This window comes from Zonotrichia leucophrys, chromosome 1A (genome assembly GCF_028769735.1).
Source record: "Zonotrichia leucophrys gambelii isolate GWCS_2022_RI chromosome 1A, RI_Zleu_2.0, whole genome shotgun sequence".
Lineage (NCBI taxonomy): Eukaryota > Metazoa > Chordata > Aves > Passeriformes > Passerellidae > Zonotrichia > Zonotrichia leucophrys.
In genome coordinates, this window is record NC_088170.1 from 71,386,889 (window position 1) to 71,402,120 (window position 15,232).

The 15,232-nt window shown below is 51.4% G+C and overlaps 2 protein-coding genes across 2 annotated transcripts; one reads left to right on the forward strand and one right to left on the reverse strand.

The window, feature by feature from the left end:
• The first annotated feature begins 1,251 nt into the window (after positions 1-1,251).
• On the forward strand, positions 1,252-1,803 carry LOC135458248 (calmodulin, striated muscle). Its single transcript, XM_064733286.1, has one exon. It carries the CDS (start codon positions 1,266-1,268, stop codon positions 1,713-1,715), a length of 450 nt encoding a protein of 149 aa, XP_064589356.1. The 5' UTR covers positions 1,252-1,265; the 3' UTR covers positions 1,716-1,803.
• An 8,874-nt stretch (positions 1,804-10,677) lies between these two features.
• LOC135456137 (ankyrin repeat and SOCS box protein 13-like) lies at positions 10,678-15,227 on the reverse strand (the record flags this gene model as incomplete). Its single annotated transcript, XM_064729826.1, has 3 exons — positions 10,678-10,921; positions 14,094-14,285; positions 15,089-15,227. Coding segments are annotated over 3 exons (459 nt in total), but the record flags the coding sequence as incomplete, so codon positions are not given.
• Between the last annotated feature and the right edge of the window lie 5 nt (positions 15,228-15,232).

Genomic DNA, 15,232 nt, shown 5'->3' on the forward strand with positions numbered 1-15,232 from the left:
GGATGGATGGATGGATGATGGATGGAGATGGATGGATGGATGGATGGATGGATGGATGGATGGATGGATGGATGGATGGATGGATGATGGATGGATGGATGGATGGATGGATGGATGGATGATGGATGATGATGGATGGATGGATGGATGGAGATGATGGATGGATGGATGATGATGGATGGATGGATGTGATGGATGGATGATGGATGGATGGATGATGGATGGATGGATGGATGGATGGATGGATGGATGGATGGATGATGGATGGATGGATTGGATGGATGGATGGGATGGATGGATGGATGATGGATGGATGGAGATGATGGATGGATGATGATGTGATGGATGGATGGATGGATGGATGATGGATGGATGGATGGATGATGGATGATGGATGGATGGATGGATGGATGGATGGATGGATGGATGGAGGGATGGATGGATGTGGATGGATGGATGGATGGATGGATGGATGGATGGATGATGGATGGATGGATGATGGATGGATGGATGGATGGATGGATGGGATCCATGGATGGATGGATGGAGGGAGGGATTGATGGATGGAATCCATGGATGGATGGATGGATGGATGGATGGATGGAGGAAGGGATTGACGGATGGAATCCATGGATGGATGGATGGAATTCATGGATGGATGGATGGGATCCATAGATGGATGGAGAAACTCCCTCATTTGTCACTGTCCCCTCCTTTCCACCCTGAGTAAGAGATGAGTAAACCCAGCCTGGCAATGGGGAGATCCCTCAGCCCAGCCCTGAGTCAGAGGGCCGGACCCCGCAGCCCTGCCCCGCTCCAGCCCCGGCGGTGACTCAGGGCCGGCAGCTCCGACAGCCGGGACCTGCCCGGGCCTGCTCGGGGATCCTCCCCCGGTGCCTTTGATGCGCTGCCAGCACCGCCTGGGGCTGGGGACACCGGGGGGACCCTCCCCTGCTTTGCACAGCCCCAATCCTCCCCAAAACACCCTAAAATGGGCAAACCACCCAACTGGTGTCACCCCCAGTGCCGCCTGCCCCAAAACCCAGATCCCCAATTAGGGCTTTGCTGGGATCTGAAACCCCACCCTGGGAGCAGCGGGACGAGAGCCAGGGCAGCCCAAGGGGGTTGGGTGATTCTCCTTTCCCAGCTCCCAAAGCTCCTGGATCCATTCCCATTGCTGCTCCTGCTGGTGCAGGGAGAGGCCCTGCGAGGGAGGAGGCTCCGTCTGCATCTCCTCCTCCTCCTCCTCGTGCAGCGGCAGCGCCATGGCCGAGCGGCTGTCGGAGGAGAAGATCGCCGAGTTCAAGGAGGCCTTCTCGCTCTTCGACCGCGACGGCGACGGCTGCATCACCACGCGCGAGCTGGGCACCGTCATGCGCTCGCTGGGCCAGAACCCCACCGAGGCCGAGCTGCAGGACATGGTGGGCGAGGTGGACGCCGACGGCAGCGGCACCATCGACTTCGCCGAGTTCCTGTCGCTGATGGCGAGGAAGATGAGGGACACGGACAGCGAGGAGGAGATCCGGGAGGCGTTCCGCGTCTTCGACAAGGACGGCAACGGCTACATCAGCGCGGCCGAGCTGCGGCACGTCATGACCAACCTGGGCGAGAAGCTGACGGACGAGGAGGTGGACGAGATGATCAAGGAGGCCGACTGCAACAACGACGGGCAGGTCAACTACGAGGAGTTCGTGAGGATGATGACGGAGAAGTGACGGCCCCGCCGGCCACCCCCGGCTCCGTCCCGCAGGTAATGGGATCCATTATCCTCCCTGGGATCCATTGCCCATGGAAAATCCCCAAATATTGGTTCTCCCTTCTCATGTTGGGGGTTGGAAAAATTGATTTTTGTGGTGCTTTTTTTTTTAAATTTAATTTTTCCATCTTTTTTTTTTCCCCCGTAGGGAACAGAGGTTGTGGTGGTTCTCCCCCAGCCCCTCCATCCCCTCCCACCTTCTCCAGGCTGGAAAAATCCTCTTTTATCCCAGTTGGAGCGTCACCAACGGCGTCCGCATGGGGTGTGGGGTGCCGATGGATTTGGGGTCCCCGTGGGATGTCTCGTGTCTGCAGATATTCCAGAGGCCACCGGGAATTCCCTGACACCCCTGAGTCCAATAAAAACGTCCCCCCACGTCCTGGTGGCTGCTTCATTCGGCTTCTCCTTGGTGGGATCCTGCTGAAAACGTTCCCTCAAATCATCCTGGCCAGGCTCCAACCCCTCCTCAGCCCCATCCCTGTGCCCATCCCATCCCATCCCTGGAAAGGTGCTGGAGACCAGGATGTGGCCGTCCCCTCCCCAAATCTCATCCCTCTGGGATCTGCCTCCACCCCCAGGGTCTCAGGGCTCCTTTTCCCTCTTCCAACCTAGGAAAAACTGGATTTATCCCTGATCCCCACCCCAAAGCTGAGCAGAGCTGGATTCACCTTTCCCAAACTCGCCGTGACTCGGTTTCCCCACAACGAGGGGGAACCCTGGGATGGGATCATTCCCCCCACAGAGGAATTGGGAGGAAAGTTCATTTAATGGCTGTAATTAACGCTCCATCGCTAACGAGCTGCTCCGTGGGACCTTGGATCCAGCCCATCCCCAGGCTGGGAACTTTGGCAATCCCGGTTGTTTTCCCGGGAGAGCCGGGCGGGTCCCGGCAGAGCCCAGCGCGCCCACGCTCGCTCCCGGCTCCTTCCCTCGCCCTCCCAGGGGCAAAGTCCGGCCCCAAAATCCCCCAAAATCCCCAAAATCCAGCCAGAAAAAATGCCAGGGTCACGCCGGGCTGTGGCAATGAATGGCTAAAATGAGTCCTGCCCATAAACCTGGATTATTTATTTCATGCCAGGATCCAGCTCCAAACCCATCCCGGTATTTTTAGGCCTGACCTTTTTTTCTCTCCTTCTATTTTTGGGTTGTTTAATTTCCAGAGTGTTTTTTCCACTTATCCCAGGATGGTTTTTCCGGATGATGATCCTGAATGGGAGCCTGGATCCCAACCCAGCAGCTCCATCAACAACAGAACAAGTTCATCCATTTTTCCCATTTTTCCCCAAATTTGGTGCTCGGGAGAGCGGTGGGAAATTCCCACCAGCATCCCTTGGGATGGACACATGGATGGACGGGATGGTTTGGTTTTTTCAGCAGGAAAAGGAGAGGATTTTGCTTCCCAAATCCAGGTTTTCCTCCCCAAAGTGTCCCTCTGGAGGAGAAGGAGCTCCATTGGAATTGGAATCCTGGAATTGCAGGATCCGGCCCGGCAGATCCATGACCAGTGGAATTCCATCTGCTGTTGGTTGATTATTAAATTAATCGAGGCCCAGGGGATGCACTCGGAGCCTGGGAGGTTTGGAGGATCCCTGGTTTCTCCCTGATCCCGATTTTCCACCCTAAAGCTTGGTCAGGGTGTTCCCTGCACCCGGGGATGGGGATGGATAGATGGGATCGGGAACAGGAATCACCTGGGATGGGAACTGGGAATATCTGGGATAGGAATCACCTGGGATTGGACCTGGGGGTTCATCCAGTGCGGGATTTGGGACAGGGAATCATCTGGGATGGATCCTGTGGGATCATCTGGTGCGGGAACCAGGACAGGAATTACCTGGGATGGGAACTGGGAGATCATCTGAGCCAGGACCTGGGGTAGGAATCACCTGGGATGGGATCTGGGAGATCATCCCGAGTTAGGGATAACCTGGAATGGATCCTGGAGGATTATCCAGTGTGGGATCTGGGATTGGGATCACCTGGGATGGGTCCTGGGAGATCATCTAAGCCAGGACCTGGGGTAGGAATAACCTGGAATGGATCCTGGAGGATCATCCAGTGCAGCATTTGGGATAGGAATAATCTGGGATGGGTCCTGTGGGATCATCCAGTGTGGAATCTGGGACAGGGATCACCTGGGATGGGAACTGGGAACCATCTGGGACAGGGATCACCTGGGATTGGCCCTGGGGATTCATCCAGGCTGGGATTTGGGACAGGGATCATCTGGGATGGATCCTGTGGGATCATCTGAGCCAGGACCTGGGGTAGGAATCACCTGGGATGGGATCTGGGAGATCATCTGGAGTTAGGGATAACCTGGAATGGATCCTGGAGGATCATCCAGTGCAGGATTTGGGATAGGGATCACCTGGGATGGATCCTGTGGGATCATGAGATCTGGGAACTGGGACAGGAATCACCTGGGATGGGTCCTGGGGGATCATCCCAAGTTAGGGATAACCTGGAATGGATCCTGGAGCATCATCCAGTGCAGGATTTGGGATGGGGTCACCTGGGATGGGTTCTGTGGGGTCATCCAGTGTGGAATCTGGGAATTACCTGGGATGGGAACTGGGAACCATCTGGGACAGGAATCACCTGGGATTGGCCCTGGGGGTTCATCCAGTGCGGGATTTGGGACAGGGAATCACCTGGGATGGATCCTGTGGGATCATCTGAGCCAGGACCTGGGGTAGGAATCGCCTGGGATAGGATCTGGGAGATCATCCAGAGTTAGGGATCACCTGGGATGGGTCCTGGGGAATCATCCAGTGCAGGATTTGGGATAGGAATCACCTGGGATTGGACCTGGGGGTTCATCCAGTGCGGAATCTGGGAATCACCTGGGATGGGGAACTGGGAACCATCTGGGACAGGAATCACATGGAATAGATCCTGGAAGATTATCCAGTGCGGGATTTGGGATAGGAATCATCTGGGATGGATCCTGTGGGATCACCTGATCTGGGAACTGGGACAGGAATCACCTGGGATGGGATCTGGGAGATCATCTGGAGTTAGGGATAACCTGGAATGGATCCTGGAGGATCATCTAGGGTGGAATTTGGGATAGGAATCATCTGGGATGGGTTCTGTGGGATCATCCAGTGTGGGATCTGGGAATCACCTGGGATGGGAACTGGGAACCATCTGGGACAGGAATCATCTGGGATTGGACCTGGGGGTTCATCCAGGGTGGGATTTGGGATAGGAATCACCTGGAATAGATCCTGGAAGATTATCCAGTGCGGGATTTGGGATAGGGATCATCTGGGATGGATCCTGTGGGATCATCTGATCTGGGAACTGGGACAGGAATCACCTGGGATGGGTCCTGGGGGATCATCCGGAGTTAGGGATAACCTGGAATGGATCCTGGGGAATCATCCAGTGCGGGATTTGGGATGGGAATAATCTGGGATGGGTTCTGTGGGATCATCTGGTGTGGAATCTGGGAATTACCTGGGATGGGAACTGGGAACCATCTGGGACAGGAATCACCTGGGATTGGCCCTGGGGGTTCATCCAGGATGGGATTTGGGATGGGGCCACCTGGGATGGATCCTGTGGGATCATCTGAGCCAGGACCTGGAGTAGTAATAACCTGGGATGGGATCTGGAAGATCATCTAGAATTAGGGATAACCTGGAATGGATCCTGGAGGATCATCCAGTGCGGGATTTGGGACAGGAATCATCTGGGATGGGTTCTGTGAGGTCATCTGGTGTGGAATCTGGGAATCACCTGGGATGGGAACTGGGAACCATCTGGGACAGGAATCACCTGGGATTGGCCCTGGGGAATCATCCAGGGTGGGATTTAGGATAGGGATCATCTGGAATAGATCCTGGAGGATCATCCAGTGCGGGATTTGGGATAGGAATCATCTGGGATGGGTCCGGTGGGATCATCCAGTGTGGAATCTGGGAATCACCTGGGATGGGAACTGGGAACCATCTGGGAGAGGAATCACCTGGGATTGGACCTGGGGATTCATCCAGTGCAGGATTTGGGACAGGAATCACCTGGGATGGGTCCTGTGGGATCATCTGAGCCACCCTATCCCTGGCATGGGATCATCCCGAGTTAGGGATAACCTGGAATGGATCCTGGAGGATCATCCAGTGTGGGATTTGGGATGGGAATCACCTGGGATGGGTTCTGTGGGATCATCCAGTGTGGGATCTGGGACAGGAATCACCTGGGATTGGAGCTGGGGATTCATCCAGTGCGGGATTTGGGACAGGAATCACCTGGGATGGATCCTGTGGGATCACCTGAGCCACCCTTGGCTTGGGGCCTTTGGAAACATCAGGAAAGATCCCAAATCCCACAGGAGCCGCGCCAGGAGCCGCAGATTCCATGGGGTGAATTCCCAGGAAACCTTGGAAAATCCCCCAAATTCCCGGAATGCCGGGCAGGGTCACAGCCCCGCTGGAGCTGCTGGGAATTCCACAGACGGGAATTCCACAAATGGGAATTTCACAAATGCAAATTCCACAGACGGGAATTCCACAAATGGGAATTTCACAAATGCAAATTCCACAGACGGGAATTCCAGAAATGGGAATTCCACAAACGGGAATTTCACAGACGGGAATTCACAGACGGGAATTTCACAAATGGGAATTCCACAAACGGGAATTTCACAGACGGGAATTCACAGACGGGAATTTCACAAATGGGAATTTCACAAATGCAAATTCCACAGACGGGAATTCCACAAACAGGAATTCCACAAATGGGAATTCCACAGATGGGAATTCCACAAATGCAAATTCCACAGACGGGAATTCCACAAATGGGAATTCCACAAATGGGAATTCCAGAAATGGGAATTCCATAAATGGGAATTTCACAGACGGAAATTCCACAGACGGGAATTCCATAAATGGGAATTCCACAAATGGGAATTCACAGACGGGGAATTCCACAGATGGGAACTTCACAAATGGGATGAACAATTAAAATTTCCACATCCCCCCATTGCCAGCTCCACTTTTTCCTTGAAAATCCCACCTGGAATTCCCAAACTGATCCCAAATCAGCTCTGGGAAGGAGAATAAAATAATAAAATAAAATAATAATAAAATAAAATAAAAAATATAAAATAAGATAAAATATAAAATAAAATACAAAGTAAAATTAAAAAATATAATAATAAAAAAAAATAAAATAAAGATAAAATAAAAAATAATATAAAATAGGATAAAAATTCAATAAAATAAATAATAAATAAAATAAAATAAAATATAAAATAGGATAAAAATTAAATAATAAATTAAATAAAATAAAATATAAAATAAAAAAAAAAATAATATAAAATACTATAAAATAAATAATTAAAATAGAATAAATAAAATTGAAATAAAATATTAAATAATATAAAAGGAAATAAAAGATAAAATAAAATATAAAATATAAAATATAATAAAAATAATAAATAACATAAAATAAATATGATATATTTAATAAATAACATAAATTTGGGATCAGAGGGATTTGGGATCAGAGGGATTTGGGATCAGGAATTTGGGATCAGGAATTTGGGATCAGAGGGAATTTGGGATCAGAGGGATTTGGGATTGAAGGGAATTTGGGATCCGGGGGAGCAGGAATTCCCGGTTTTTGCCGGGTTTGGGATCAGCGGGAATTCGGGAATCGCCGTTCCCGGGGCAGCAGCTCCGCCCAGCGGCGGGAGAGGCTCCCGCATCCCAATCCCGAGGGTTTGTGGGAATTGTGGGAATTTAACCCAAAAATTCCTCCCAAAAATTCCCCCTCCAAAAGCCCCGGGCGGCTCCGGGATAAGGACAGGCTGGAGAGGGAGAAATAAAAAGGGATTATCCCGTTTTCCCAGCATTGTTTCCCTCCCAGTTTTTTGGGATTTTTCCAGCCTCTGATTCCTCCCAGAGCTCAGGATTTCTCCGGGAGATTCCCCAGTCCCAGATTTCCCTTCCCAGGTTTTCCATGGAAAAACGAGGAAGGAAAGGTTTTGGGAAGGGGAGGGACCTTGTGGGGTTTTGATGGAATTGGGGAATGGTTGGGGTGGGACCTTGGGGATCCTCCAATTCCAGCCGGGACAATTCCTGATCCCGGGGGCTCCGATCCTTCCTTGGGCACTGCAGGGATCAGGGGCAGCCCCAGCTGCTCTGGGAATCCCTTCCCAAAATCCCAGCCCAGGCTCCCTCTCCAGGGAATTCCCTCCATTCCCAGCTCTCCCAGCCTGGCATTGGATCCATCCCCACCCCGACTCCTCTCCAGGAAGGGATTTTGGGCTCTGGGGGCTTCACTGGCAATCTCAGCACTCCAGGAAGGGTCTCCCTTCCCTTTGCCATCCCCAACTTCCATAAAAACCCCTGGGGATGGATTCTGAGTGTCCCAAATGCCAGAATGGTTTGGGTGGGAAGGGCCCTTCAAGCCCATCCCATTCCAACCCCACCATCCTGGATTTCTCCGAGTTTTCCATGGATCAGGAGCAGCCCCAGCCTCTCCCCTTTATCAGGAACAAACCTCAGGTGCCCAAATCCCAGCTCGGAGCCGTTCCCGCCCTTTCCAGCACTTCCCAAGTTCCCAAATCCATGGAAAATCCGGGATTTTGGTTTTAGGGCAGCACCAAAAGCTCAGGATCCGTCTCCAAGTGAGGGAATTTGGGGTTTCTTGGGATCCAAGGATTTTGTGATGTGCAGGAGGGCTGGGAAAGGCCAAAGGATTCAGCCAAGTTTCCAATTTTGGAATCCCAGGAAATCAAATTTTCCCATTCTGGAATCCCAATTTTCCCATTCTGGATTCCCCAGAAATCCAATTTTCTCGTTCTGGAATCCCAAGAAATCAAAATTTCCCATTCTGGAATCCCAAGAAATCCAATTTTCCCATTCTGGATTCCCAGGAAATCCAATTTTCCCGTTCTGGAATCCCAGAAAATCCAATTTTCCCATTCTGGAATCCCAATTTTCCCGTTCTGGAATCCCAAGAAATCCCATGGAGATTTGATCCCTCCTGGAACAGCCAAAGGATTCCCCCAAATTTTCCCATTTTGGAATCCCAGAAAATCCAATGTTCCCATTCTGGAATCCCAATTTTCCCATTCTGGATTCCCAAGAAATCCAATTTTCCCATTCTGGAATTCCAGGAAATCCAATTTTCCCATTCTGGATTCCCAAGAAATCCAATTTTCCCATTTTGGAATCCCAATTTTCCCATTCTGGATTCCCAGGAAATCCAATTTTCCCATTCTGGATTCCCAAGAAATCCAATTTTCCCGTTCTGGAATCCCAGCCCAAAACTGGGCATGGGAAATGCAGGGATTGGGATTTTGGGGATAAAAAGGGGGGAGGAGGAATAAATGAATGAATAAATAAATAAATAAACAAATGAATAAAGAAATTAATAAATAAACAAACAAATAAATAAATAAATAAATAAATGAATGAATAAATGAATAAATAAATGAATGAATGAATAAATAAATAAATAAATAAATAAATGAGAATTCCAACTAAAACCCCATAAAGTGCCTTCATTCAGCATTCCCAGCCCGGATCCCAGGATTTCGGGAGGAATTTGGTTCTTGTGGGAGAACTCTGGGATTTTCCAGGATTATTGGGGAAAATGGAAAAGCTGGAAAGGGGAGGAGAATCCCAGCTCAGAAAGCTCCAGGTGCCCCAGGAACTGCAGGAATTCCAGCTGGGATTCAGGCCTGGAATCCCAATCCCTGCAATCCCAATCCCAATCCCTGGATTCCCAATCCCAATCCCTGCAATCCCAATCCCTGGAATCCCAATCCCTGGAATCCCAACCCCAATCCCTGGAATCCCAATCCCTGGAATCCCAATCCCAATCCCAATCCCTGGATTCCCAATCCCTGGAATCCCAATCCCTGGAATCCCAACTCCAATCCCTGAAATCCCAATCCCTGGAATCCCAGCCCAAATCCATGGAAAGCCAATCCCAATCCCTGGATTCCCATCCCTAATCCAAATCCCTGGAATCCCAGCCCCAATCCCTGGAATCCCAATCCCTGGATTCCCAATCCCAATCCCAATCCGTGCAATCCCAATCCCTGAAATCCCAAACCCTGAAATCCCAACCCAAATCCCTGGAATTCCAGCCCCAATCCCTGGAATCCCAACTCCAGTTCCTGGAATCCCATCCCAAATCCCTGGAATCCCAATCCCTGGAATCCCAATCCCAACCCCAATCCCTGGAATCCCAATCCCTGGATTCCCAACCCCAATCCCTGCAATCCCAACCCAAATCCCTGGAATCCCAGTCCCAATCCATGGAAACCCAATCCCAATCCCTGGAATCCCAATCCCTGGAATCCCAGCCCAAATCCCAATCCCTGGATTCCCAATCCCAAACCCTGAAATCCCAACCTAAATCCCTGGAATCCCAATCCCAATCCCTGGAATCCCAACCCCAATCCCTGCAATCCCAGCCCCAATCCCTGCAATCCCAATCCCTGGAATTCCAATCCCTGGATTCCCAATCCCAATCCCTGGAATCCCAGCCCCAATCCCTGGAATCCCAATCCCTGCAATCCCAACTCCAATCCCTGGAATTCCAATGCCTGGATTCCCAATCCAAATCCCTGCAATCCCAGCCCAAATCCCTGTATTCCCAATCCCTGGAATTCCAATCCCAATCCCTGAAATCCCAGCCCCAACCTGGCATTGGGAATAGAGCTCCAAAGGGGGAAAATCAATCCCAAAATTCCCAAACTTTCTTCCAGGCAGAACCCAGTCCTGCTGTATCCCATGGGATCCCCAGGGAGAGGGGACAAAATTCCCAGCTGGAATCATTCCCACCCCACAGCTCTCCCATTCCCAGAGGAAATCCAGGGAAATCAGGGAATCCACCCTGGGAGAGGCCGAAATCCCACCCGGGCAATCCCAAGAAAACTCAGGGAAAAGAGGAGCTCCCGACAAATCCTATTTACAGCAGCGCCTGGGGTTCAGTGAACACGGGGGTTGGGAGGTAGAAGAGCAGGAGAATTCCAGGATTTCCATGTTTTTCCATGTTTTTCCCGGCTCCGTCAGTTGTAGCACAGGTACCGGATGAGCCGGGGCGGGATCTGGAGCTTGGCGATGGCGGGGAGGCCCCGGCGGCCGGCGGCTCTGCGGACCGAGAGGCGGCACAGCTGCAGCAGAGACAGCGGCGTCCCTGCGGGGGGAAATGGGAATGTGGGGTCAGGAATGGGAATGTGGGGTCAGGAATGGGGTCAGAGATGGGATATGGGGTCAGAGATGTTGTACAGGCTCTGCTGGCCGGCGGCTCTGCGGACTGAGAGGCGGCACAGCTGCAGCAGCGACAGCGGCGTCCCTGGGAAAATACGGGAATGTGGGGTCAGGAATGGGAATGTGGGGTCAGGAATGGGAATGTGGGGTCAGGAATGGGAATGTGGGGTCAGGAATGGGGTCAGAGATGGGATATGGGGTCAGGGATGTGCAGGCCCCAGCGGCCGGCGGCTCTGCGGACCGAGAGGCGGCACAGCTGCAGCAGAGACAGTGGCGTCCCTGCGGGGGGAAATGGGAATGTGGGGTCAGGAATGGGGTCAGAGATGGGAATGTGGGGTCAGAGATGGGATATGGGGTCAGGGATGTGCAGGCCCCGGCGGCTCTGAGCACCGAGAGGCGGCACAGCTGCAGCAGAGACAGCGGCGTCCCTGGGGCAAAAATGGGGTCAGGAATGGGGGAAAAATGGGAAAAATGGGGTCAGAAATGGGAATGTGGGGTCAGGAATGGGGTCAGAGATGGGAAAATGGGATCAGGAATGGGGTCAGAAATGGGAATGTGGGGTCAGGAATGGGAATGTGGGGTCAGGAATGGGATAAAAACAGGATCGGGAACAGGAACAATGGGATCAGAAATGGGATAAAAATGGGAATGTGGGGTTGGAAATGGGAATGTGGGGTCAGGAATGGGGATATGGGATCAGGAATGGGGCCAGAAATGGGAAAACAGGATCAGAAACGAGAATACAGGATCAGAAATGGGATCAAAAACAGGATAATAATGGGACCAGAAATGGGAATGTGGGATCAGGAATGGGAATGTGGGATCAGGAATGGGAATGTGGGGTCAGAAATGGAATGTGGGATCAGAAACAGGATCAGAAATGGGAACATGGGATCAGAAATGGGATCAGAAACAGGATAAAAATGGGATCAGAAATGGGATAAAAATGGGATAAAAATGGGATCAGAAAGGGGATAAAAACTGGATAAAAATGCGATCAGAAATGGGAATGTGGGGTCAGGAATGGGCACCCACAGCCGGCACAGCTGCAGCAGCGACAGCGGCGTCTCTGCGGGGGAAATACGGGAATGTGGGATCAGAAATGGGGTCAGAGATGGGAAAATGGGATCAGAAATGGGATAAAAACAGCATCAGAAATGGGATCAGAAACAGGATAAAAATGCGATCAGAAATGGGAATGTGGGGTCAGGAATGGGATCAGAAATGGGATAAAAACAGGATCAGAAATGGAAAATGGGATCAGAAATGGAAATGTGGGATGAGAAACAGAAACATGCAATCAGAAATGGGAACATGGGATCAGAAACGGGATCAGAAACAGGATAAAAATGGGATCAGAAATGGGGTCAGAAATGGGAATGTGGGGTCAGGAATGGGGTCAGAAATGGGATATGGGGTCAGGGATGGGCACCGAGAGGCGGCACAGCTGCAGCAGCGACAGCGGCATCTCTGGGGGAAATACGGGGGAAATGGGGTCAGGAATGGGATAAAAATGGGAAAAATGGGGTCAGGAATGGGAATGTGGGGTTGGAAATGGGAATGTGGGGTCAGGAATGGGCACCCACAGCCGGCACAGCTGCAGCAGCAACAGCGGCGTCTCTGCGGGTAATGGGGGAAATGGGGTCAGGAATGGGAATGTGGGGTCAGAAATGGGATAAAAATGGGAAAAATGGGGTCAGGAATGGGAATGTGGGACCAGGAATGGGCACCAACAGCTGGCACAGCTGCAGCAGGGTCAGCAGCAACCCTGGGGGAGAAATGGGGAAAATGGGGTCAGAGATGGGAAAACAGGATCAGAAACGGGAAAACGGGATCAGAAATGGGAATGTGGGGTCAGGAATGGGGTCAGAAATGGGAATATGGGGTTGGAAATGGGGTCAGGAATGGGAATGTGGGATCAGAAATGGGAATGTGGGATTTGAAATGGGAATATGGAAGCAGAAATGGGAACATGGGATCAGAAAGGGGAAAAACATGGGATCAGAACCGGGATCAGAAACAGGATAAAACCAGGATCAGAAATGGGATAAAAATGGGATCAGAAATGGGAACATGGGATCAGAAATGGGATAAAAACGGGAATGTGGGATCAGAAATGGGATAAAAACAGGATCCGAAACAGGAAAAATGGGATCAGAAATGGGATAAAAACAGGAATGTAGGGTTAGAAATGGGAAAATGGGATCAGAAATGGGAATGTGGGGTCAGGAATGGGCACCAAGAGCTGGCACAGCTGCAGCAGCGACAGCGGCGTCTCTGGGGGAAAAATGGGGAAATGGGGTCAGGAATGGGAATGTGGGGTCAGAAATGGGAATGTGGGATCAGGAATGGGGCCAGAAATGGGATAAAAATGGAATCAGAAAGGGGAATATGGGATCAGAAGTGGGATCAAAACGGGATAAAAATGGGACCAGAAATGGGAATATGGGATCAGAAATGGGATAAAAATGGGATCAGAAACATGGGATCAGAAATGGGATAAAAATGGGACAAGAAATGGGAAAATGGGATCAGAAATGGGGTCAGAAATGGGAATGTGGGATCAGGGATGGGCACCGAGAGGCGGCACAGCTGCAGCAGTGACAGCGGTGTCCCTGCGGGAAATATGGGAATGTGGGGTCAGGAATGGGATATGGGGTCAGAAATGGAAAAATGGGATCAGAAATGGGATCAGAAACGGGAAAATGGGACTGGAAATGGGATCAAAACAGGAACATGGGACCAGAAATGGGAACATGGGATCAGAAATGGGATAAAACCAGGAAAAGGGGATAAGAAACAGGATAAAAATGGGACCAGAAATGGAAACATGGGATCAGAAACAAGAACATGGGACCAGCAACAGGATAAAAATGGGATCAGAAACAGGAGAAATGGGAACATGGGGAAAAATAGGGTCAGAAAGGGAATTTGATGGCCAAATTCCCAGGACAAAGGGGATTAGATGGCCAAATTCCCAATAAAAAGGGGATTTTTGTGGGCCAAATTCCAGGACAAAGGGGATTTGATGGCCAAATTCCCAACAAAAAGGGATCTGATGCCCAAATTGCCACCACAAAGATCATTTCCCCGCTCACTCTCGTAGAACTCGCAGCACCGCGCCGCGGGGCCGCTGCTCCGGGTGTAGTCCGAGGGTTTCTTGCCGCGGTTGTCCCGGGCGTAGATGTTGCCCCCAAACTCCACCAGCAGCTCCACCAGGGCGGCGTTGCGGGCCTTGGCCGCGTGGTGCAGCGCCGTCTCGTGCAGCTTGGCCGCGTTCACGTTGGCGCCTGAGCGACATTCCGGGAAAAAGGGGATAAATCCGTGAGGGAAATGGGGTAAATCCAGCAGGGAAAGGGAAAGAGAGGGGGAAAAGGTAATAAATCCAGCAGGGAAAGGGAAAGACAGGTTGGAAAAGTGAATTTATCCAGAGAAAAAGGGGATTTAGCCAGGGAAAAGGGATCAGAAACGGAATCAGGAATGGGATCAGAGGGGTCTGTGCAGGGAAGAACGGGATCAGGAATGGGATCAACAATGGGATCAGCAATGGGATCACCAATGGGATCAGGAATGGGATCAGCAATGGGATCAGGAATGGGATCAGCCATGGGATCAGCCATGGGATCACCAATGGGATCAGACATGGGATCAGCCATGGGATCAGCCATGGGATCACCAATGCATCACCAATGGGATCACCAATGGGATCCCCAATGGGCTCACCAATGGGCTCACCAATGGGATCACCAATGGGCTCACCAATGGGCTCACCAATGGATCACCAATGGGATCAGCAATGAGATCACCAATAGGATCACCAATGGGATCACCAATGGGATCACCAATGGATCACCAATGGGATCAGCCATGGGATCACCAATGGTATCACCAATGGGATCAGGAGTGGGATCACCAATGGATCACCAATGGGCTCACCAATGGATCACCAATGGGATCACCAATGCATCACCAATGGGATCACCAATAGGATCACCAATGGATCCCCAATGGCTCCCCAATGGCTCCCCAATGCTCCCAGCCGTGGTCAGGAGCCCCCCCAGCCCACCCCCGTCCCGCCATGGGCCAGGCCCACCTGCCTGCAGCAGCAGCTTGGCACAGCGCAGGTGCTCGCGGGCGCAGGCCACGTGCAGGGGGGTCCCGAAGTGGCAGTCGTGCGCCTCCAGGTTGGCGCCCACCTCGATCAGCAGCTGCACGCACTCGGGGCTGCCTGCGGGAA